General features: G+C 45.5%; 1 protein-coding gene across 5 annotated transcripts; it reads right to left on the minus strand.

The window, feature by feature from the left end:
• Positions 1-1,785: 1,785 nt before the first annotated feature.
• ENSA (endosulfine alpha) lies at positions 1,786-15,349 on the minus strand. Of its 5 annotated transcripts, XR_006276845.1 has the most exons (6): positions 15,173-15,349; positions 8,261-8,386; positions 5,630-5,796; positions 4,441-4,568; positions 3,514-3,842; positions 1,786-1,860 (listed from the first exon to the last, which is right to left on the minus strand). XR_006276845.1 is itself a non-coding variant. In XM_038383025.2 (4 exons), the coding sequence occupies exons 1-4, from the start codon at positions 15,227-15,229 to the stop codon at positions 2,073-2,075; spliced, it is 354 nt and encodes a 117-aa protein (XP_038238953.1). In that variant the 5' UTR covers positions 15,230-15,348; the 3' UTR covers positions 1,786-2,072. The 5 variants fall into 5 exon arrangements, 3 of the variants coding, with proteins under 3 accessions (XP_038238953.1, XP_043357761.1, XP_038238952.1); XR_006276844.1 differs by lacking the exon at positions 4,441-4,568; XM_038383025.2 differs by lacking the exons at positions 3,514-3,842; positions 4,441-4,568 and having other exon boundaries at positions 1,786-2,076; positions 15,173-15,348.
• Positions 15,350-17,040: the final 1,691 nt, after the last annotated feature.

Raw genomic sequence — 17,040 nt, forward strand, 5'->3', positions numbered from 1 at the left:
CCTAAGTTAGTAGGCTGCAGGTGGGTGCTCCATTAAGTTCTGCTTCAGAACCTTTGAAGTCAATGGGAGTCTCCAGTGGGTTTTGGATCGGACCCTTGTCCATGGTAGTTACATTCCTGCAATCTCAGTCTTCACATACAAGGAAACAATACTCAGCCCACCTTTTTCTCCAGGTACCACTGGAAGGGCCACAAAAGAATGAGGGGAGAGAGAAAAACACACCCTTCAAAGCCCCAAGAGTCTACAATGAGTCCTGACTCAACCCTGGGCCCCATAGGTATCAACTTGTCCTTGGTCAAGTGCAAAATCTGAACCTTTGGCCAGATACGGTGCTGGAACACTGCATCTGGATGGAAGAATTTTAACCACTACATGTCTCAAGGGTGATGGAGAGGGGAGATTGAAAATATTGCCTCAGCCCGCTGTGATCTAATTGTAGCATAGGGGCTGCATATTCTACTGTCCCAGTACACGATGGGAACCTGCCCTAATGCAAGGACCCTTCCTTGCGAGGGCTTGGTAAACTACCCTTAGCTAGAAGAAAAGGAGTACTTGTGGCACCTTAGAGACTAACAAATTTATTAGAGCATAAGCTTTCGTGAGCTACAGCTCACTTCATCGGATGCATGAAGTGAGCTGTAGCTCACGAAAGCTTATGCTCTAATAAATTTGTTAGTCTCTAAGGTGCCACAAGTACTCCTTTTCTTTTTGCGAATACAGACTAACACGGCTGCTACTCTGTACCCTTAGCTAGATTAGGCTGTGGTGGGCATACTGTCCCTAGAGCTGCCACTAGGAGTAAGCAGACTAAGCAATTGCTTAGGGCCCTGAGCAGCTCAAGGGGGCCTCCTATTTGCTTATTATGGGGGGGGGATGACTTCCTTCCCACCCCAAAAGGAACAGGGCATTAAGAAATACCATTGCAACAAACAGAAATTTAATAAGGGAAAATGTATCCCCTAGGAAAGTGCTTTTATACACCAGCTTTTTAAAAATAAACCAGCAAAGGAGTTTTTCAGTGCAGTTAATTGTTACAGTGGAAACAGGAAAATAGATTTGGTGGAGGGGGGGAAAAAAAAAAATAAATCACATGATTTTAGAAGTGTTGTAAGTAAGTTTTGCTTCGAGGGAGAGAGAAGTGGGGGGGGGAGGGAAGATGTTGAATTTTTTTTAATCGCTAGATAAGACTAACAACATTTCTTCTGCCCTCTGCTGCTCACAAAAAGGAATGCTATAGGTTCCCTTTAAAAACTAGTGGGCTCAATTCTCCATCAGCCTGTACCTTGTACAAATCATTTACACCAGTTTAAAATCAGAAAGATGGTGTTTTGCACCGATGCAAAAGACCAAATCTTCAGGACAAACCTAGCATTCCAGTCTTAAAAAAACGGAAAGACTTCATATTGAGACATTAACAAATCTAGTTTGCATTTCCTGCTGTGCAATAAGATAAAGTACTCCAAAGCAAATTAATGTATTTCAAATATTGAAAGTCCCACACTCCCAGAGAAGTACGAGTGGCCCTGTGGAGCTACCGTTTACACATTTCTGCAATGCCTATTCAATCAAACTACAGCACAGCATCACCCTGTAAAAACAGCCACTTTGCTCAACAAGCTTTGGCTGAAGTCATACTAAGTGAATTGAAAGTTTCCTTGCAGTTAAAAAAAAAAAAATCGAGATTTATAATACTTCTGTTAGCTCAGACACTGATCATCTATCAAAATTTCAACTGGACACAAGCATTGTTTTTTTCCAGCCAGTAGAAACAAAAAAGACTACTCAGCCATTTTATCTAGGGTTTTATTCCACGGCATCCAAATACCTTACTTATCCTCCAATAGTACCAACAGATTCAACCTTTAAGGCAAGCTCAACTTGCGATCCCTTCTAGACCGTAGTCCAGCAGTGGATAAATAATGGGCATGAGTGTTGGTTTGATATAATTGTTCCTTATCTGGATGCCATCCTCTCTTCAGGAAACATGATTCCACAGGAATTGCAGCAAGGAACTCTTTGGGATGAAAAGTCAGCTCTTTGTTGGGATCCTGGCATCTGGGTCTAGGAAAGTGTCAGCTTGGCCCATGAAGAAAAAACACAAATCCAAACATATTAGCTCATTAAACATGCAGAGGCCCTTTACTGTTTTGCGGTCAGGGCTTCTATTTCTAATTAATAATAGTTAGCTTCATCCTTTCACAAGCAAACAAAAGAAGTTTCCACTTACAGTTATTTCCCCAGAAGAGGGAAAATAAATAAATAAATTATAAATATATAAATTATAAATATAAAATTATAGCCATGCTTCAGTTTTTCCCCAGAAATCTGTTTAGACTAAGGAGAAATCATTCCAAGGACAAAATATTTGTATCCTAAAGTTGTATGTGGTGCAACTGTCCAATGAAGATCACTCATTCCGTTTCCACATTTAAGGCTGCACACCAAGAAGCTGAGCTGCAAATGCCAAACAGTGGAGTAGAATTGGAAGGAAGCCACTGTGAAATACATAATGCTCCCTTTTTAGGGTCCATCTTTCCCCACTGTTTCAGTTTTCATGACTGAACAAAAAAAAAAATGACTTCAGTACGTGTTTGAGACTAGTTTATTTTTTAAAATAATCCTCTCTCCTGATGTTTCTCACCCAGTATTTTGAAGGTAATTTCTTCCTCTTTTCTATATAAATAGACTTGGTATTTCCTGAATCCTGAAGGGAGTGGGGGGAAATGGTTCGACATGTTCATTCCCCTCTCTGTTCTTCTTGTCAATAAGATTTCACGGAGATCAACACCATGAAGGTTCAGCCAACAGCTGACAGGTACTCAGTGGTGCAAGAGCGGGGTTTTTTTTTTTTTTTTTTTTGAAGAAAAAAAGCATAGAACAATAGAAAGAGATGAAGATGATGTAAAAAATTATATATATTTTTATATATATATATATATATATATATGATTCATATCTATTTACAATGTGGCTGGGACAAACAAACAGCAAGACATTTGAGATTATACAAGACACCAGTAGCTTTCCCCCAACCTTCTCAGATTGCTTTGGAACCTGGACATAAGGCATGAGGAGACTGAGACTAAAGAATGAAATTACACATTTACAAAGAAGGAGTTCCCCCACTCCCGCTAAACCCTGTCTCCTTTTCACTCTGGTGAAATTGACTTTTTATTGACCAGTCTCTATGAAAGAAAAAAAAAAATGGTTCTTTACAACCTCAGAAACATGGATGTTGATTTGTACGATATGTCAGGCTTGGCTTTTTACTTCTTTTTTGAAGCAGGACTCTTAGGAATACCCTGATTAGCTAGACGCAATACCATGTTTTCCCATTTAGAAGCAGCAGCAAAACATGGCCAACTGAAACAGACCTTTGTACGAATTATTTGGTAATTTTTAGTCCCTAAAGTAAGGCATAGTAGAGAACGTATGTAGACAAAGCTACATCAATTGTGGATTTTCAAGTGTTACCCTATCAAGGTCAAGAAAACCGAATGAAAGGTATCCTACAGAATGATCTGATTCCCTCCCCTGTCCCCAAAAACAAAAAAACCAAACCCAAATCTTTAAATTCTGGATTTAAAACAGAGATTCATGTTTGCTTTTAGCACAGCAAGCTGAAGTCTTAAAATCATCATTCCAGTGAAACACCTTTAAACCCAACGCACTATTGCATCTCTGCTAAAATATTCCTCAAGATGATAAATACAGTTCAATCCTGTGTTCCCAGTGAAATGCTGTATTTTCTATGCCACACAAAGACCATATTTGACATGCATTATCAGTTGTCATCTTGCATTCCACAGCCTACATCCATTGAATCAACATGGTTTTCAGGCCTGAAACAGACCCAGGCAGGAAAAAACAAAACAAAAAAACCAAGCTACTAATGTGTTATGCCATTAATGCAAGTTTGCTTTTATGCTTCTTTCCACTCCATCCTCAGGTGTTTTTGGTTTTTGTTTTTTTAAACAGGCTGGTGACCTTCTATCCTGAAATCCTATATCTTCAAAGAGAATTTCCTCTTCCCCACGCATCCTCATGTGTTTAGAAGGGTCAATTATTGTCCCATTTTTCTGAACTACAAAAGCCATGTTTGCTTTACACTCTTCCTAATCCTTTCCAACAGACTTAAAAATATTTGTATTGGTAACAGGCTGCAGTGCAGAGTTAGTTATTCTGTAATTTCAGCTATTAGTTAAGGTGCTAGCCTGGGACTTAGAATCATGGAATCTATGAATGAATCCAAGGCCAGAAGGGACTATTGTGATCATCTAGTCTGACCTCCTGTACAAAACATAGGCCATAGTACTTCCCCCAAATAATTTCTAGAGCAGATCCTTTAGAAAAAAAACCTAATCTCTATTTAAGAAAGGTCAGTGATGGAGAATCCACCATAACCTTTGGTAAATTGTTCCAATGGTTAATTACTCTCACCGTTAAAAATTTACACCTTATTTCCAGTCTGAAACTTGGGAGATACAGGTTCAGCTCCTTGCTCGGCCTCAGTCGTCCTTCGTGACAATGAGCAAATCACTTAGTCTCTCTGTGCCTCAGTTCTCCATCTGTAAAAGGGGGATACTAGTACTGCCATGCCTCACCGGGGTGCTAGGAGGATCAATGCATTAAAGATTGTGAGGTGCTCAGATACTATGGTGATCAGGGCCATACGAGTTCCTGAGACAGAGCGATTTAGTCACGGGTACAAGTTCTGATTGAAGGTAAGCAGGTGGTTTTAAATGTTGACAATTAAGAACACTGGATTTTCAAAGAGGAAATCAAAGATTAAAAACCTGCTGATTCCAGGAGGTAGAACTGAAGAGAGTCTTCTATCAAGAGGGCTTACTCTAATTTTGCCAAAGCACATTGGTACCTGTGGCTATGGAACAGTTCCCAATTTGCTCAGCCAAGCAGAATAGGAAATCTTGACATTTCTTTAAAAAAAAAAAAAATAAACAAACACACATTTTGCTGAATTACTTTCTGTATTCTCACTAATTTCTTGTTCAGGAGTTCCACTATTCATTTCGCTCAAGCATAATACATATACCCACAGGCCACCTGTTTACAGGTTATCCTAGTCCTGGCCAATTCTCTCATTGCTTTCTGTACAGTCACCATACCTCTCAGTACCTTGGACCTAGTAGCTGAATAGCAAGAGGCCCCTAGAGTCTCAGGATCTGCATTCCAGTTGTGCAACCAAGCTGAGAGCCAACAGCGGGCTGATCCTTTAGTGCAGTATTCTGCTTTTATAAGCTTCCTTGCTCGTACAGTGAGGTGGCAAAGTTCAAACACTTCTGCTATGACTCCTCTGATACCTGAGGGATTTCAGCTGCATGCAAACTAAGGCAGCAAATTGACTTTGTATGGAAAGGATCACTCAGCTGACTGATCACCAGCTGGAAAGATCTGCACACACCCAGGACTATAAACACATCTCCCTTGCTTTCCTTTTGTTTGATTACTGTAAGTGTTTGAATGATTACATTAATTCCAATCATCCCAGCCCTATAATACAGTGAAGTTCAATCAGTTTGACACACACCCACCCAAGAAAGAAAAAAAAAAACAAACCAACAAACAACAACAACAACAACAAAAAAACCACACGGAAGTGCAGGTTTACCCTGCCAGCTTGCTGGTTACAAGTGATGACTTTCTTGGTGGAAGATCTTGTGGTGTCGGGATATGGTCTCCTGTCACAAGGTTACTGTCAGGCCCGGTGCTTGGCAACTGCTTGTTCTTCATCTTTGCCTTGGCCATATTGTAGTCACCCGAGTCAAAATACTTTTGCTGAAAGAGGGACAGGATTTCAGGTTACTTTGGCAAAGTCTTAAGAAAACACACTGCCCAAAAACTTGTTGGAATATTGTGAACATACCAGACTTATCTAACCATGAATGTATTTTCTTGATTTAAGAAGTAGCTTGGTCAATGTACACCATTGTGTCACTGAATTTGCAGACTCGTTAGATAAGCCTCGCCTGCACTTAGAAGTTCCAGTAAAGCCATAAAACTATAGCTACCACAGCAAAACCCTGCTAGCATAGACAGTTGTACTAGCAACAGAGGGCTTTTGCTGGTATAGTTCATTCGGGTTCAGTGAGCAAAATAAGCTACCCCAGCAAAAGCGCTTTTGTGCTGGAATAACCGCATCTACGCTAGGGTTTTTGCTGACACAGCTATGTTGTAAATGAACAAACAAACCCAAGCAAAATAACTCTCACACCCCTATCAGGCAAAGCTATGCTGGCAAGATTTATGTATAGCCCTGGCATAAGAACAGGCACTAAATCCTCACTTTAAAGAAATAGTTACAGAAGACTTGAAGCTGGACAAGCAGGCTCCTTCCACACAAGGACATCCGCCTTCACATTTTATACATACTTTTAAGTAAGTTTGTAACACAACCAGTCACCCCCAACAAATTTTTGGCCTTTCTGTAATACTTATTTTAAAGAAGTAAATGATCACGGTTATCGCTTTACTAATGTGTACTGTAAACAAATACAATTCACCAAGTACAACAGCAGTTGATAAAGCTTTATAACAGGGAATCTCCGTTGTGTTTACTAAGTTCCTTAAAGGGACTTTTAAAGCCCAAACACTTGATCTGCTGTCACATGGCTGTAATCCTAATGGGGAAAGACCCTGGGACCCAATTTTCATTCACATCATCCTGGTAGCATAAAAGAAGCCTTAAAGTGGGTGTAAATATCATGTCTGCCAGAGCACCATAAAGGGGCTTTGGTGTAAATGAGAAGGGCCTGATTTTGCTCTCCCACTGGTGAGAGTTAGAGGAGAATCAGGCCCTAAATATCTGATTTAAAAACAAAAACCCCCAACTGCTTCTATGCCAAGAAATTAAATAATCATTATTTTTGTGCTTGCCCTGCAGGCTGTTACCTAAAACAATATTAGCAGAGTAACATCAACAGCAAGAGATAATGCTGGCACACAACCATGTTTTGGGAGGATGAAAGGCTATAAATAAAAGCTATAAAAGGAAAACAAGGATGTTAATTCCAGTGAAGCAGAGCAGAGACAGTGGGCAGAATCCCTGTGTTCTAAATGGGAAAAAAAGAGCAAAATAGTTGTGTTTTCCCAACTTCTCAGAGGATTTTTATACAACCTGAAGGGGATAAGACTGTACCAGACTGCTTTACAATAGCTTTGTAAAATATTACAGCTATAAACAAGATGCCAGGCTTTGCTTTACTGAATTTCAGTGGGGGCTTTAACAAATTCCTCAGATGGAGGAGTCACAAGGCCTGATATACCATTGCGTGGAACCTTAGCCAGTCGTACACCAGTCCGGAGTGGGTGTAAAACGCTGCCATTCTGAGCTGGTGGCATTTCTACACTCACTTTGCACAGGTCTAAGTGACTGCACAAGGTGTAGGGCAATGGAAAAATCAAGTTTCTAATTTTGCATCATTATTCTTTAAGAGTTCTACTTTGAACCCACATATGAGATTTGGATCTGCCAGATCACTGGCTGGTGCAGGACCAGCCCCACAGCGTTGAGGTAGATCCCAGCGAGAGGCCCAGACGGCACAAGGAAGTCAGTGCACTAGTTTCTAAGTATCAGAGTCCAAAGCATGATGGGTCACAATGTGGAGAAATGGGAAGCCACTGAAACAATATTCACATAGCAAAACCCACCACACAAAAGACAGCATCGCTGTTCAAGAAAGGCCCAAGACAAGATCAGGAGATGCAGAGTTTGGGAAACAGGGGAATGTGCCACACAGACATCCGCTATGGTGACTTCAGTGGGTTTTAGATGGGGCCAATCCCAAAGAGCTTTCATCAGGTCCTACAGACCCCTGGCACAAGTTTGCATCATCAATAACATTCATAAGCACAAAGTCACTCAAGGTACAAATAACTCATTCATCCTGGACAGCTACATCAAAATTACGTTTGTTCCTACATTTGAATACTTTTCAAGTGGTCTTGTCCAACTTATTTCATGCCTGATATATCCCCAGGCCACTAACGGTAATGAGTATAAATGTATTGGATACAAACGGCATTACAAGTAGTTCAGGTCACTGCCCGGTTTGGTCAATAGATAGAAATATAAGCACCTTATGTACATACTGAATCCAAATCTCTCATTCAATTCAGTCTTTACTAACAATGTCTAGACTACTTTAAATGCTACAGTCTATATCTTATACACCTTTCTTTACACCATCTAGTGATGACGATGCTTAGCTTCCAAGACAAGAGCATTTGAGTAGGTAAGTACCCCTTTCTGCAGTCTTTTCATTAGGAAGTCTGACCCTCCTGGCTTCTGTCCTAAATTAGGATATTTGGCTTTTAGTTTTGCTTCTTCTGCTCTCTCAGGGATGACTGCTTCCTTCTCCTGTGTATCCTGAAAAACAAGAAACGGATTAAAACTATTCAACCCTATGAAAGGAGGACACCTTTATTTTACCTCGGAAATCTAGTTATATAATGTTTGTCCTATAACTACAAGCCTAATGTCTCACTAATTGAGGTGTGGCCCTTAAATGCTTAAACATTCTTTGAGAACACTGTAAACTCAATTCTAAACCTATAGGGGGAGTGGCTTTCTCAGAAAGCCTGTGGGAAAGTGGACAGATAAATGGGCCAGGTGAGAGACACAGCCATTGATAAGGAGGCATGGGCAAGTTCAACCCAGGCAATGAGATTCAGCAGGGAGTCATCACTTTCACATCAAGTTCCACCAGTTAAGTGTGGCACCATCACTAACTCTTCCAACCTTTCCACACGGCAGCAGCCAATTGGCTCAGCCAATATGGGCGGTGGCTAGAAATTCAACCAAGCTTTTATACTCAAGCGCAAGCAACATGCCAGAAACAGCTCACCAGGTGGGTCACAGAGATCAAGTTCTGCTGCTTCAACATGGATTAGTTATTCACATGTATCCAATGCATCAACATTCCCCAGTGCTGTTTCCTAGCATTGCTTAAAGATAGTTGTTTTAAACAACTGAGCTCTCTGATCACTAAGAATCATTAAAAGGACAAAGAGGCAAATCAATGTTTTTAGTGCATATTTTTTCCATGAAGGGGAATTCCATAATGCTGAAGAGTGCATGTAGACAGCCCAGGAAGCCAGAAGGTCTCTGTATCCACACAGCACAGATCATATCAGAGATGTTTACCCTGAGCCACCCCACCCCTGTGAGTGCCTCAGCCCTATGCTGAAGAGAAAACCGTTCCAGAGCAAGATGTTATTTCACCATCCAAGACTTTGTCCTATGGACTGCGTTACACAGGTCAGACTTCTGGCCTTAAGATCTATGAATCTTTGGCCCCTCTGCAGAGATCCCTGCCAATCCCTCAGGTGCGATGGTTTCTGCAACATGCACACCTATCTTCTAAGAATTGGACTGAGACTTTGCAACTTGTGTTGTACAAACCAAACAATGCCGACTCAAGTCAGTTTCTACCAAGGCTAAATTCAAACTGGCAACTCCAAACCCATTATCGATCATCTATGCCATCCAGTATTGCAGATGCAGCAAGCTCAGCCCCAGGGGCAGAACAGCTCACACTATATCTATATCTATCTCTCTTATATCTCTGGTTGATCAAGAAGTGGCATTGACTTGTTCTGCGGCAAATTCCTTCTCATCCCCCTGGGCCCAAAGGCTTATTGCCTAAGCAGAGTAGATTAGGCAAGGTAAAAACAGGGTTGAGATTTTCCATGTCCTTGCCAGAGTCAAGGGAAAAAAAAACAAAACACCTTTATCTTCAGCTTGGCATGCAGGTGTCAATATAGTCACGAAGAGAGTAGCTAGAGCAAGATCATGGAGATAGAAGAAACAGTATTCTGGTCAATGTCACTAGAGGGACCATGAGTTTGATCCAGACTAGCTACTCCTATGTTCCAATTACATTTAGTCCCTCTTGCTAAAAGGGCAGGACAGAATTCATCCAATCAGACAATCTACATTTCATTTTAGTAAAGAGAATAGGCAAATTTCTACCTGAATGGTTAGGATTGGGCATGTTATTGTTGAGTTCAAGACACCTTTGCTCAGAAATATATAGATGGAATGCTACTGAAACAGACATGTGAAACTTTCAAACTAACAAACAAGAAATAAATCAGTATCCTAACCTAGAAAATTAGTTGAGGCCTGTAACTATCTGATAACGTGGACTGATTTTTAAGTGACAACGTCAGGACTATTGTAAAGAAGTTGCTGTACATGAGCAGAAATTCTTGATGGCTTCAAAACTGATGCCATCTACAACTGCAAATTTGTCTCAGCACAGTGGTAGAGGAGGTTTGAGTGCTGCCTGGGATGTATTACTCACTCCCACCCCTCCAATCATGTGAGGAAAGAGGAATAGACGGATTGTCACGCTTCTGTCCTCCAAGACAGTGCTTAACCCAGCCCTATTCTTTAAGCGGAGTTTGCTTAAGTAAAGGGGACTGTGTAGACATGAGTCAAGCAGAGCGTGGATGTCAGCAGAACCACAGAGTGACTACATTTCTCAGTTTTTCAGAATTTTTAAATACAGCTTTGAGAGCAGACTCAATGGTATAAAAGTCCTAAGAATATGAATCATCAAATACAGTAGATTCCATTTCCTAGAGCTATACTGCTTATTACACCAGAGGGTCAATAGTAGCTGGCCAGAAATAGAATGGCACAGTCCATCCTAAGAAATCTTGCTGTTCTGTTATTCTTGAGAAGTCAGTTGTTGGAAGGCATTTCAGTGGTCTCTAAGTTTTTCAAAGATTTAGAACAGAGGCCACTGGCCTGTTTAAGATCTGGGTTTAGATGATTTTTCTCTACAGAGAGCAGCCTAATGGGCTGTATCAGCAGTCAGCCCTCTCTGCCTGCTGCATTCACTAGGCCTTTCTGGAAACCTCCATTCCTGCTAGTCACTATTGCCACCAATTCAAGAAAAGTAAGATCTTGCACAATGGGAACTCAGTTCAATTTAGAAGGCCTGTGCAGCATATCCAAGATCCTCAGATTTTATTTGTTGCTGGCCTGCACCAACCTGTGATATCTGGTCCATTATCAGGTAACATACTGGAAGGAGAGGCAACATATTTTGAGAAGCCACTGCAAATTAATAGATTAGCCAACAGAAAGTGAAGGCAGGCATGCCCAGATCTCAAAATCCACATCATCATAACTGTTCATTGTTCACTGTCTCAGACTGATCGAGCCATAGACAGACACTGAAAGCTCTCAGTCTTGGGTCTGGTCCTTCCAGGTAAGGAGAAAAGTACAGGAGGAAGTTGGTACTGCTGGTGGTACCAATAGCGAATGTGTATTTTGGCAGTTAGAGTCCATGCTGGGTCGAGGGGGAGGTAGACTGATAGTGGGTAGAAACGATGTTTCCTGTGTAGGTATCTTATTCGCCAATCTATCGAGCATATGAGAAACTGGGATGGAGAGGCTTGGAAGCTAGGAGGCAAGATATATGCCTGGCCCAGCATAAACAGGCACACTGGAGGATGCTCTGTGGATGACAGGGGGTGGCTAGTGACTATATGTAGCCCAACTGGAAACGTACAAGTTGGTATCTGGTCTATTAAAGGCAGTTGACAGCGGCTGAGAAGTTGGCTGTGGAAACTAAGCCACAAGTGTTCTCCGAGATATTTTCTGCTATAGTATTCATTCCAATGATGTTAGGGTTAATGGAGATTTATCGCTCTGGCTGTCTTAATGAAGTTCTCTTTTCTAGGAAGTAGATACAGGTAGACAGATGCCACTCAGCCATCTACAACTCAAAGAGACACTGTCCCATGAAATAAAGAGATTCTTTACTGTCAGAGAATTAAAGAGAGAAGCACAAGTTCCAAAGCGGTATTTGGTCTCTCAGCAGGAGTTCTGGCGGTGTTACCCATAGCCCAATAGTTCTTACCAGACACTCTCAATCCCACCTCCTCCCCTCAGTTATTTATTTCTAAGTCATATCTCCATACATGGCCACAAAGGTTATTTCCCTCCCATTATCCTGGGTACATGATCTTAAACTGCTGCTCAGGCACTTTACAGTCAATGCTTTACTCTACTTATTGGAATAAGATCAGTAAGGCCAACACCTCACTGATAGCTGGGAAATTAATACCAATTAGCATTTTTCGGACAGCATGGCTATATGTGCAATGCACCTGAACAAAGAGATAATGGCACCTTTTCAAAAGTGTGATGCCACTTGCCTATCAAGATAGATTAAGCCACCAGGATCCACATAGGACACACCTATGTCCTGCCACTATGTACAAACTGCCACAGAGCCGATGTTAATGTTTAGTCACTGTTCAAAATCAACAGTGATACACGGCTGCCACTTTTCCCAGAGGACCTGTATCACTGAACACATGTGCCCAGATGGCCAGCAGGTTTTAGCTGCATGACTGTTAGCCTGTATTCTAATATTGTAAGAGCCGGAAAGCCTATTGTTCTGTCAGATCCCTGTTGTACTGGTGCCACCATTAGTTTGGGCAATAGCCAGTTTGGCTGAGAGTTGGCCATGTGTTTGTATGAGAACACCTGGCCTGTGCTAATCCTGCTCCAGTTCTGAAGCTTGAGATGGCAGCGCTGTGTATAGAAACTGAGACAAAACAGGCTTCAAGGTGTTCTTGCAAACTCTGTTACCTAGAATGCTCTTCCACTTCACAACTATTAAAGGTGGGATGAGAGCTCCGAGAAAGCATTTAGATGTGAGTCTTACGGGTGGTTAAAATGTCTCTTTTGTGTAGGATGTGTGTGCCAGAGTAGTACAAAGATTTTAATCTCCAGGCTGCACACCATAGAGCTGTTTGTGGTATCACAAGTAAAAGGGTCAAAGATTTTCTGCATCACGGGAACTCAATCTTGTGGCAGTGATCTAGCAATGGCAGTTAGTAAGTGGTTGGACGGTATCATTGCTGGGGTGAAAATGTCTAGCCAGCTGTCACAGCCCATTTACTTAGTATAAAAACTTGTTCTAGACCCTTGCAGGCACAAAATGCAGTTCTCTTTTGCATAGCTTCCCAACTGGTCCTATATAGGGCCCAATCCACAGTCCATTGAAATCAATGGGAGTCTCCTACTGACTTCAAAGGGATTTGGATTATGCTCATACAGAAGCTTCAGAAACATTTTTTTAAAATTAAGTCTGATGGTGGAGTGGCGTTTGATTTTCAGGGTTCCCTGCAAAAGTCATTAAGAGAAACCATGCCTTCTGAGGTTGGGAAGTTACGTCCTCTATTGTACCCATTTTAGCATTTTAAATTGAGACTCTCTTTAGGAGCAAGTATTTCCCTATATTAAAAACCAAGAGTGAAAAGAGTTAATATTTAAAATTAAGGTTTCAGACTAGAAACACTTTCTCCCCCATCCCAACATATATGATTTTTAGGACAGACAATGCCAAGGCATTTTGGAAGAGACCATTTAAGTCACATTTCTCCTTTCCCTAAAGCTACCATCTCCTCTCTTTGGTTACCATCCACTTAAAGAGAATCAAGAGAAAAGAACAATTGGAAAGACAACACGTCTTTGATAAGACAGTCTTTAAATAAAGTGGATAAGTCTGAGTAGCTGTTCCGCTCACGACACCGTGGGCAACGCTCTAAGAAAGTCGATGACTCAGGGGAGCTGCACACCATGCTGCTAAGATGCCCTAGACAAAAGGCAAAACGAGAATTTTTGTGCAGAAGGGTTATGTGGGATAATTTTAAATCATTACTCACTACAGTTCACTCCCGCAGTGTTAATACAAAACCTCCACTACAGTTAAACCCACCCCCACAGTAGTAATTTTGCCTCTTCTCATCTACTGCAGCTGCATTTTCAGGCCGCCCCCCTGAATACTGCTTTAGCCTAAGGAACTTTATTACCCTCAAATAAATCAACAGCTTGTGCATATAACTACAGAACTGGCTACAACAAAGTGGTTGCTTTAGTGCAAGCTTGAACTGGTATTTTGAGAGAAACATCCCTCCCTCTTAATACCACAGGGAAATTCCCCTACTTCGTTTGAAGCAGCCGTTATTATATAAATCCTAATTTACCTCCACCTCATGCAAACCCGATCTTGCCTTGCCTCAAAAATTATTTACGGAGAAGTCTTGAAACTGAGGTGAACTGACATTATTTATACTGAAGCCAACAAACCATCTGCTTTTAAAGCAACTCCTGCACTCTTAATTCTTCTTGGGGCTCTCACCGGGCTGGGCAGTCAGCTTTGTCCTACCATCGGGGTCTTAACGGGGGGAGAACAATACTTATTATAAGCCATTTCACATATATGTTCGCAGAGCTGTAGCTGTGTTGGTCCCAAGAGACACACATGGGTACGTGTGGTAGTATTTTCCATTGGACCAGCTTCTGTTGGTAGAAGATACAAGCTTTCGATCTACAGAGGACTCTTCTTCAGATGACCTGATGGGGCAGGTGAGCTGAAGAAGAGCTCTGTGTAGCTCAAAAGCTTGTACCTTCTACCAACAGACACTGGCTAGTGCAATAAAAGATATTACCTCATCCACCTTGTCTCGCTCCACATACATGTGATCATGGTTTCATGGAGACCTGTAACCTTAGCCCTGGTCTACACTTAAAATTTCCACACCGAGTGCCACAGTTAAACCAACCTGACCCAAGTGAAGACGCAGCTAAGTCAATAGAAGAATTCAAGCCCCCCAAGCTCCAACCAACAGCGGAGCCGCCCCCCCCCATGCTAAAGTCCAAGTCCCAACCCTGCACTCCTAGATCCTCCCTCCACCGTAACCCCCTGCCTCGACTGGACCCACCCACAAGCCTGGATTCAGACCAGGAGCTCCCCCCAAATCACCATCTCCCCCCATTCCTCTGACCCTGTCCCCCCACCCCGTGCCTGCCCCCCTGCTCCAGAAACTTCCACACCCCCCCGTATCCCACCACGCTGCTCTGACCCGCCTCAGAGCTGCCCCACGCCCCCCATATCCCACAATCCACCACCCCTCACCCGCCCAGCCTCACGCTGCACATAAGCCCTATCTACCCCACGACTAACACCCGCCGGAAGTACCACCCCAGCAGGCCTGTAGCCAATGACCAAACACCGTTACCGGGAGCAACGAATACGGCAGCCAATCACAGCGCGGCGGGCGAGTACTGGCGCTCCAAGTGGCCAATCGGAGCCCAGAGCGATCCCGCCCCGACTCAGCCCCTCACCTGTTTCTCGTCGCCCGTCTGTTCACACCGGCTGTCGGTTCCGAGCTTCTCCGACATGGTGGAGCAGGGAAGGGAAGAGGGACGTGGCTGAGAGAAAGGCCGGCGTTCTGCTTCCCACTCTCGCCCCGGCTCCTGTCACTTTCACTCTGTAACCAAAATGGCCGACACCGCCCACCTAACGTTTCTGTCTAGTAACTGACAAGCAGAGCAGCCAATAAGAAAGCTTCGGAGGACAGGGTGACATCATAACCAACCAATCACAGGCCTCAGGAGGCGGAACGAGGAGGGCGGGATTCTGAGAAGAGACAGATGGGGCAAAGGGCCAATGGAGAGTGAGGCAGGAGCAGACCGGGCAGGGCAAAACTTGGGAATGACGAAAACTGAGCGGGACCAATAAGAGACGAAGAGGAGGCCGTGGGCGGGGAACTAAAAGAGGGGAGGGGAGGGAGGCGGGTCTTGCTGAGGCGGAGGAAATTTCATTGGCTGCCCTCAGCTCCGTGACGACGGTCCCGCCCCTGGCTCGAGCAGCGGCTTGGTGTGAGAGCGGGGACTGGCGTGAGCCCCGCCCCCTAGGCATGAGGCCCCGCCTCCAACCCCCCCTCCGGGACCTGTCCTCACTCCACTGGGACCCGACCCCGGGACCCACCACTGCCCCCCCCGGGACACGCCCCCCCACCCCGGGACACGCCCCCCATCACCCTGGAACCCACCACAGCCCCCCCGGGACACGCCCCCCCCCTCACCCTGGAACCCACCACTGCCCCCCCGGTACACGCCCCCCCCACCCCGGGACACGCCCCCCCTCACCCTGAAACCCACCACAGCCCCCCCGGGACACGCCCCCCCCTCACCCCGGGACACGCCCCCCTCACCCTGGAACCCACCACTGCCCCCCCGGTACACGCCCCCCCCCCCGGGACACGCCCCCCCCTCACCCTGAAACCCACCACAGCCCCCCCGGGACACGCCCCCCCCACCCCGGGACACGCCCCCCCATATCACCCTGGAACCCACCACAGCCCCCCCGGGACACGCCCCCCCCCCTCACCCTGGAACCCACCACTGCCCCCCCCGGTACACGCCCCCCCCACCCCGGGACACGCCCCCCCTCACCCTGAAACCCACCACAGCCCCCCCGGGACACGCCCCCCCCTCACCCCGGGACACGCCCCCCTCACCCTGGAACCCACCACTGCCCCCCCGGTACACGCCCCCCCCCCGGGACACGCCCCCCCTCACCCTGAAACCCACCACAGCCCCCCGGGACACGCCCCCCCCACCCCGGGACACGCCCCCCCATCACCCTGGAACCCACCACAGCCCCCCCGGGACACGCCCCCCCCTCACCCCGGGACACGCCCCCCTCACCCTGAAACCCACCACAGCCCCCCCGGGACACGCCCCCCCACACCCTGGAACCCACCACTGCCCCCCGGGACATGCCCCCCCCTCACCCCGGGACCCACCACTGCCCCCCGGGACACGCCCCCCCTCACCCTGGAACCCACCACTGGCCCCGGGACACGCCCCCCCTCACCCCGGGACACGCCCCCCCTCACCCTGGAACCCAACACTGCCCCCCCGGAACACGCCCCCCCATCACCCTGGAACCCACCACTGCCCCCCAGGACACGCCCCCCTCACCCCAGGACACGCCCCCCCCTCACCCTGGAACCCACCACTGCCCCCCCGGGACACACCCCCCCTCACCCCGGGACACGCCCCCCCTCACCCTCGAACCCACCACTGCCCCCCGGGACACGCCCCCCCTCACCCCGGGACACGCCCCCCCTCACCCTGGATCCCACCACTGCCCCCCCGGGACACGCCCCCCTCACCCCGGGACACGCCCCCCCCTCACCCTGGAA

This window comes from Dermochelys coriacea, chromosome 24 (assembly GCF_009764565.3).
Source record: "Dermochelys coriacea isolate rDerCor1 chromosome 24, rDerCor1.pri.v4, whole genome shotgun sequence".
Lineage (NCBI taxonomy): Eukaryota > Metazoa > Chordata > Testudines > Dermochelyidae > Dermochelys > Dermochelys coriacea.

Coding starts and splice junctions, on each gene's coding strand:
- ENSA (XM_043501826.1), bottom strand. CDS start 15,229: ATGTCGGAGAAGCTCGGAACCGACAGCCGGTGTGAACAGACGGGCGAC. Junction 5,797..8,260: donor TGAAAAGACTGCAGAAAGGG/GTACTTACCTAC, acceptor TCCCTCTTTCAG/CAAAAGTATTTTGACTCGGG. Junction 3,843..5,629: donor GTAACCAGCAAGCTGGCAGG/GTAAACCTGCAC, acceptor GGTCTGTTTCAG/GCCTGAAAACCATGTTGATT.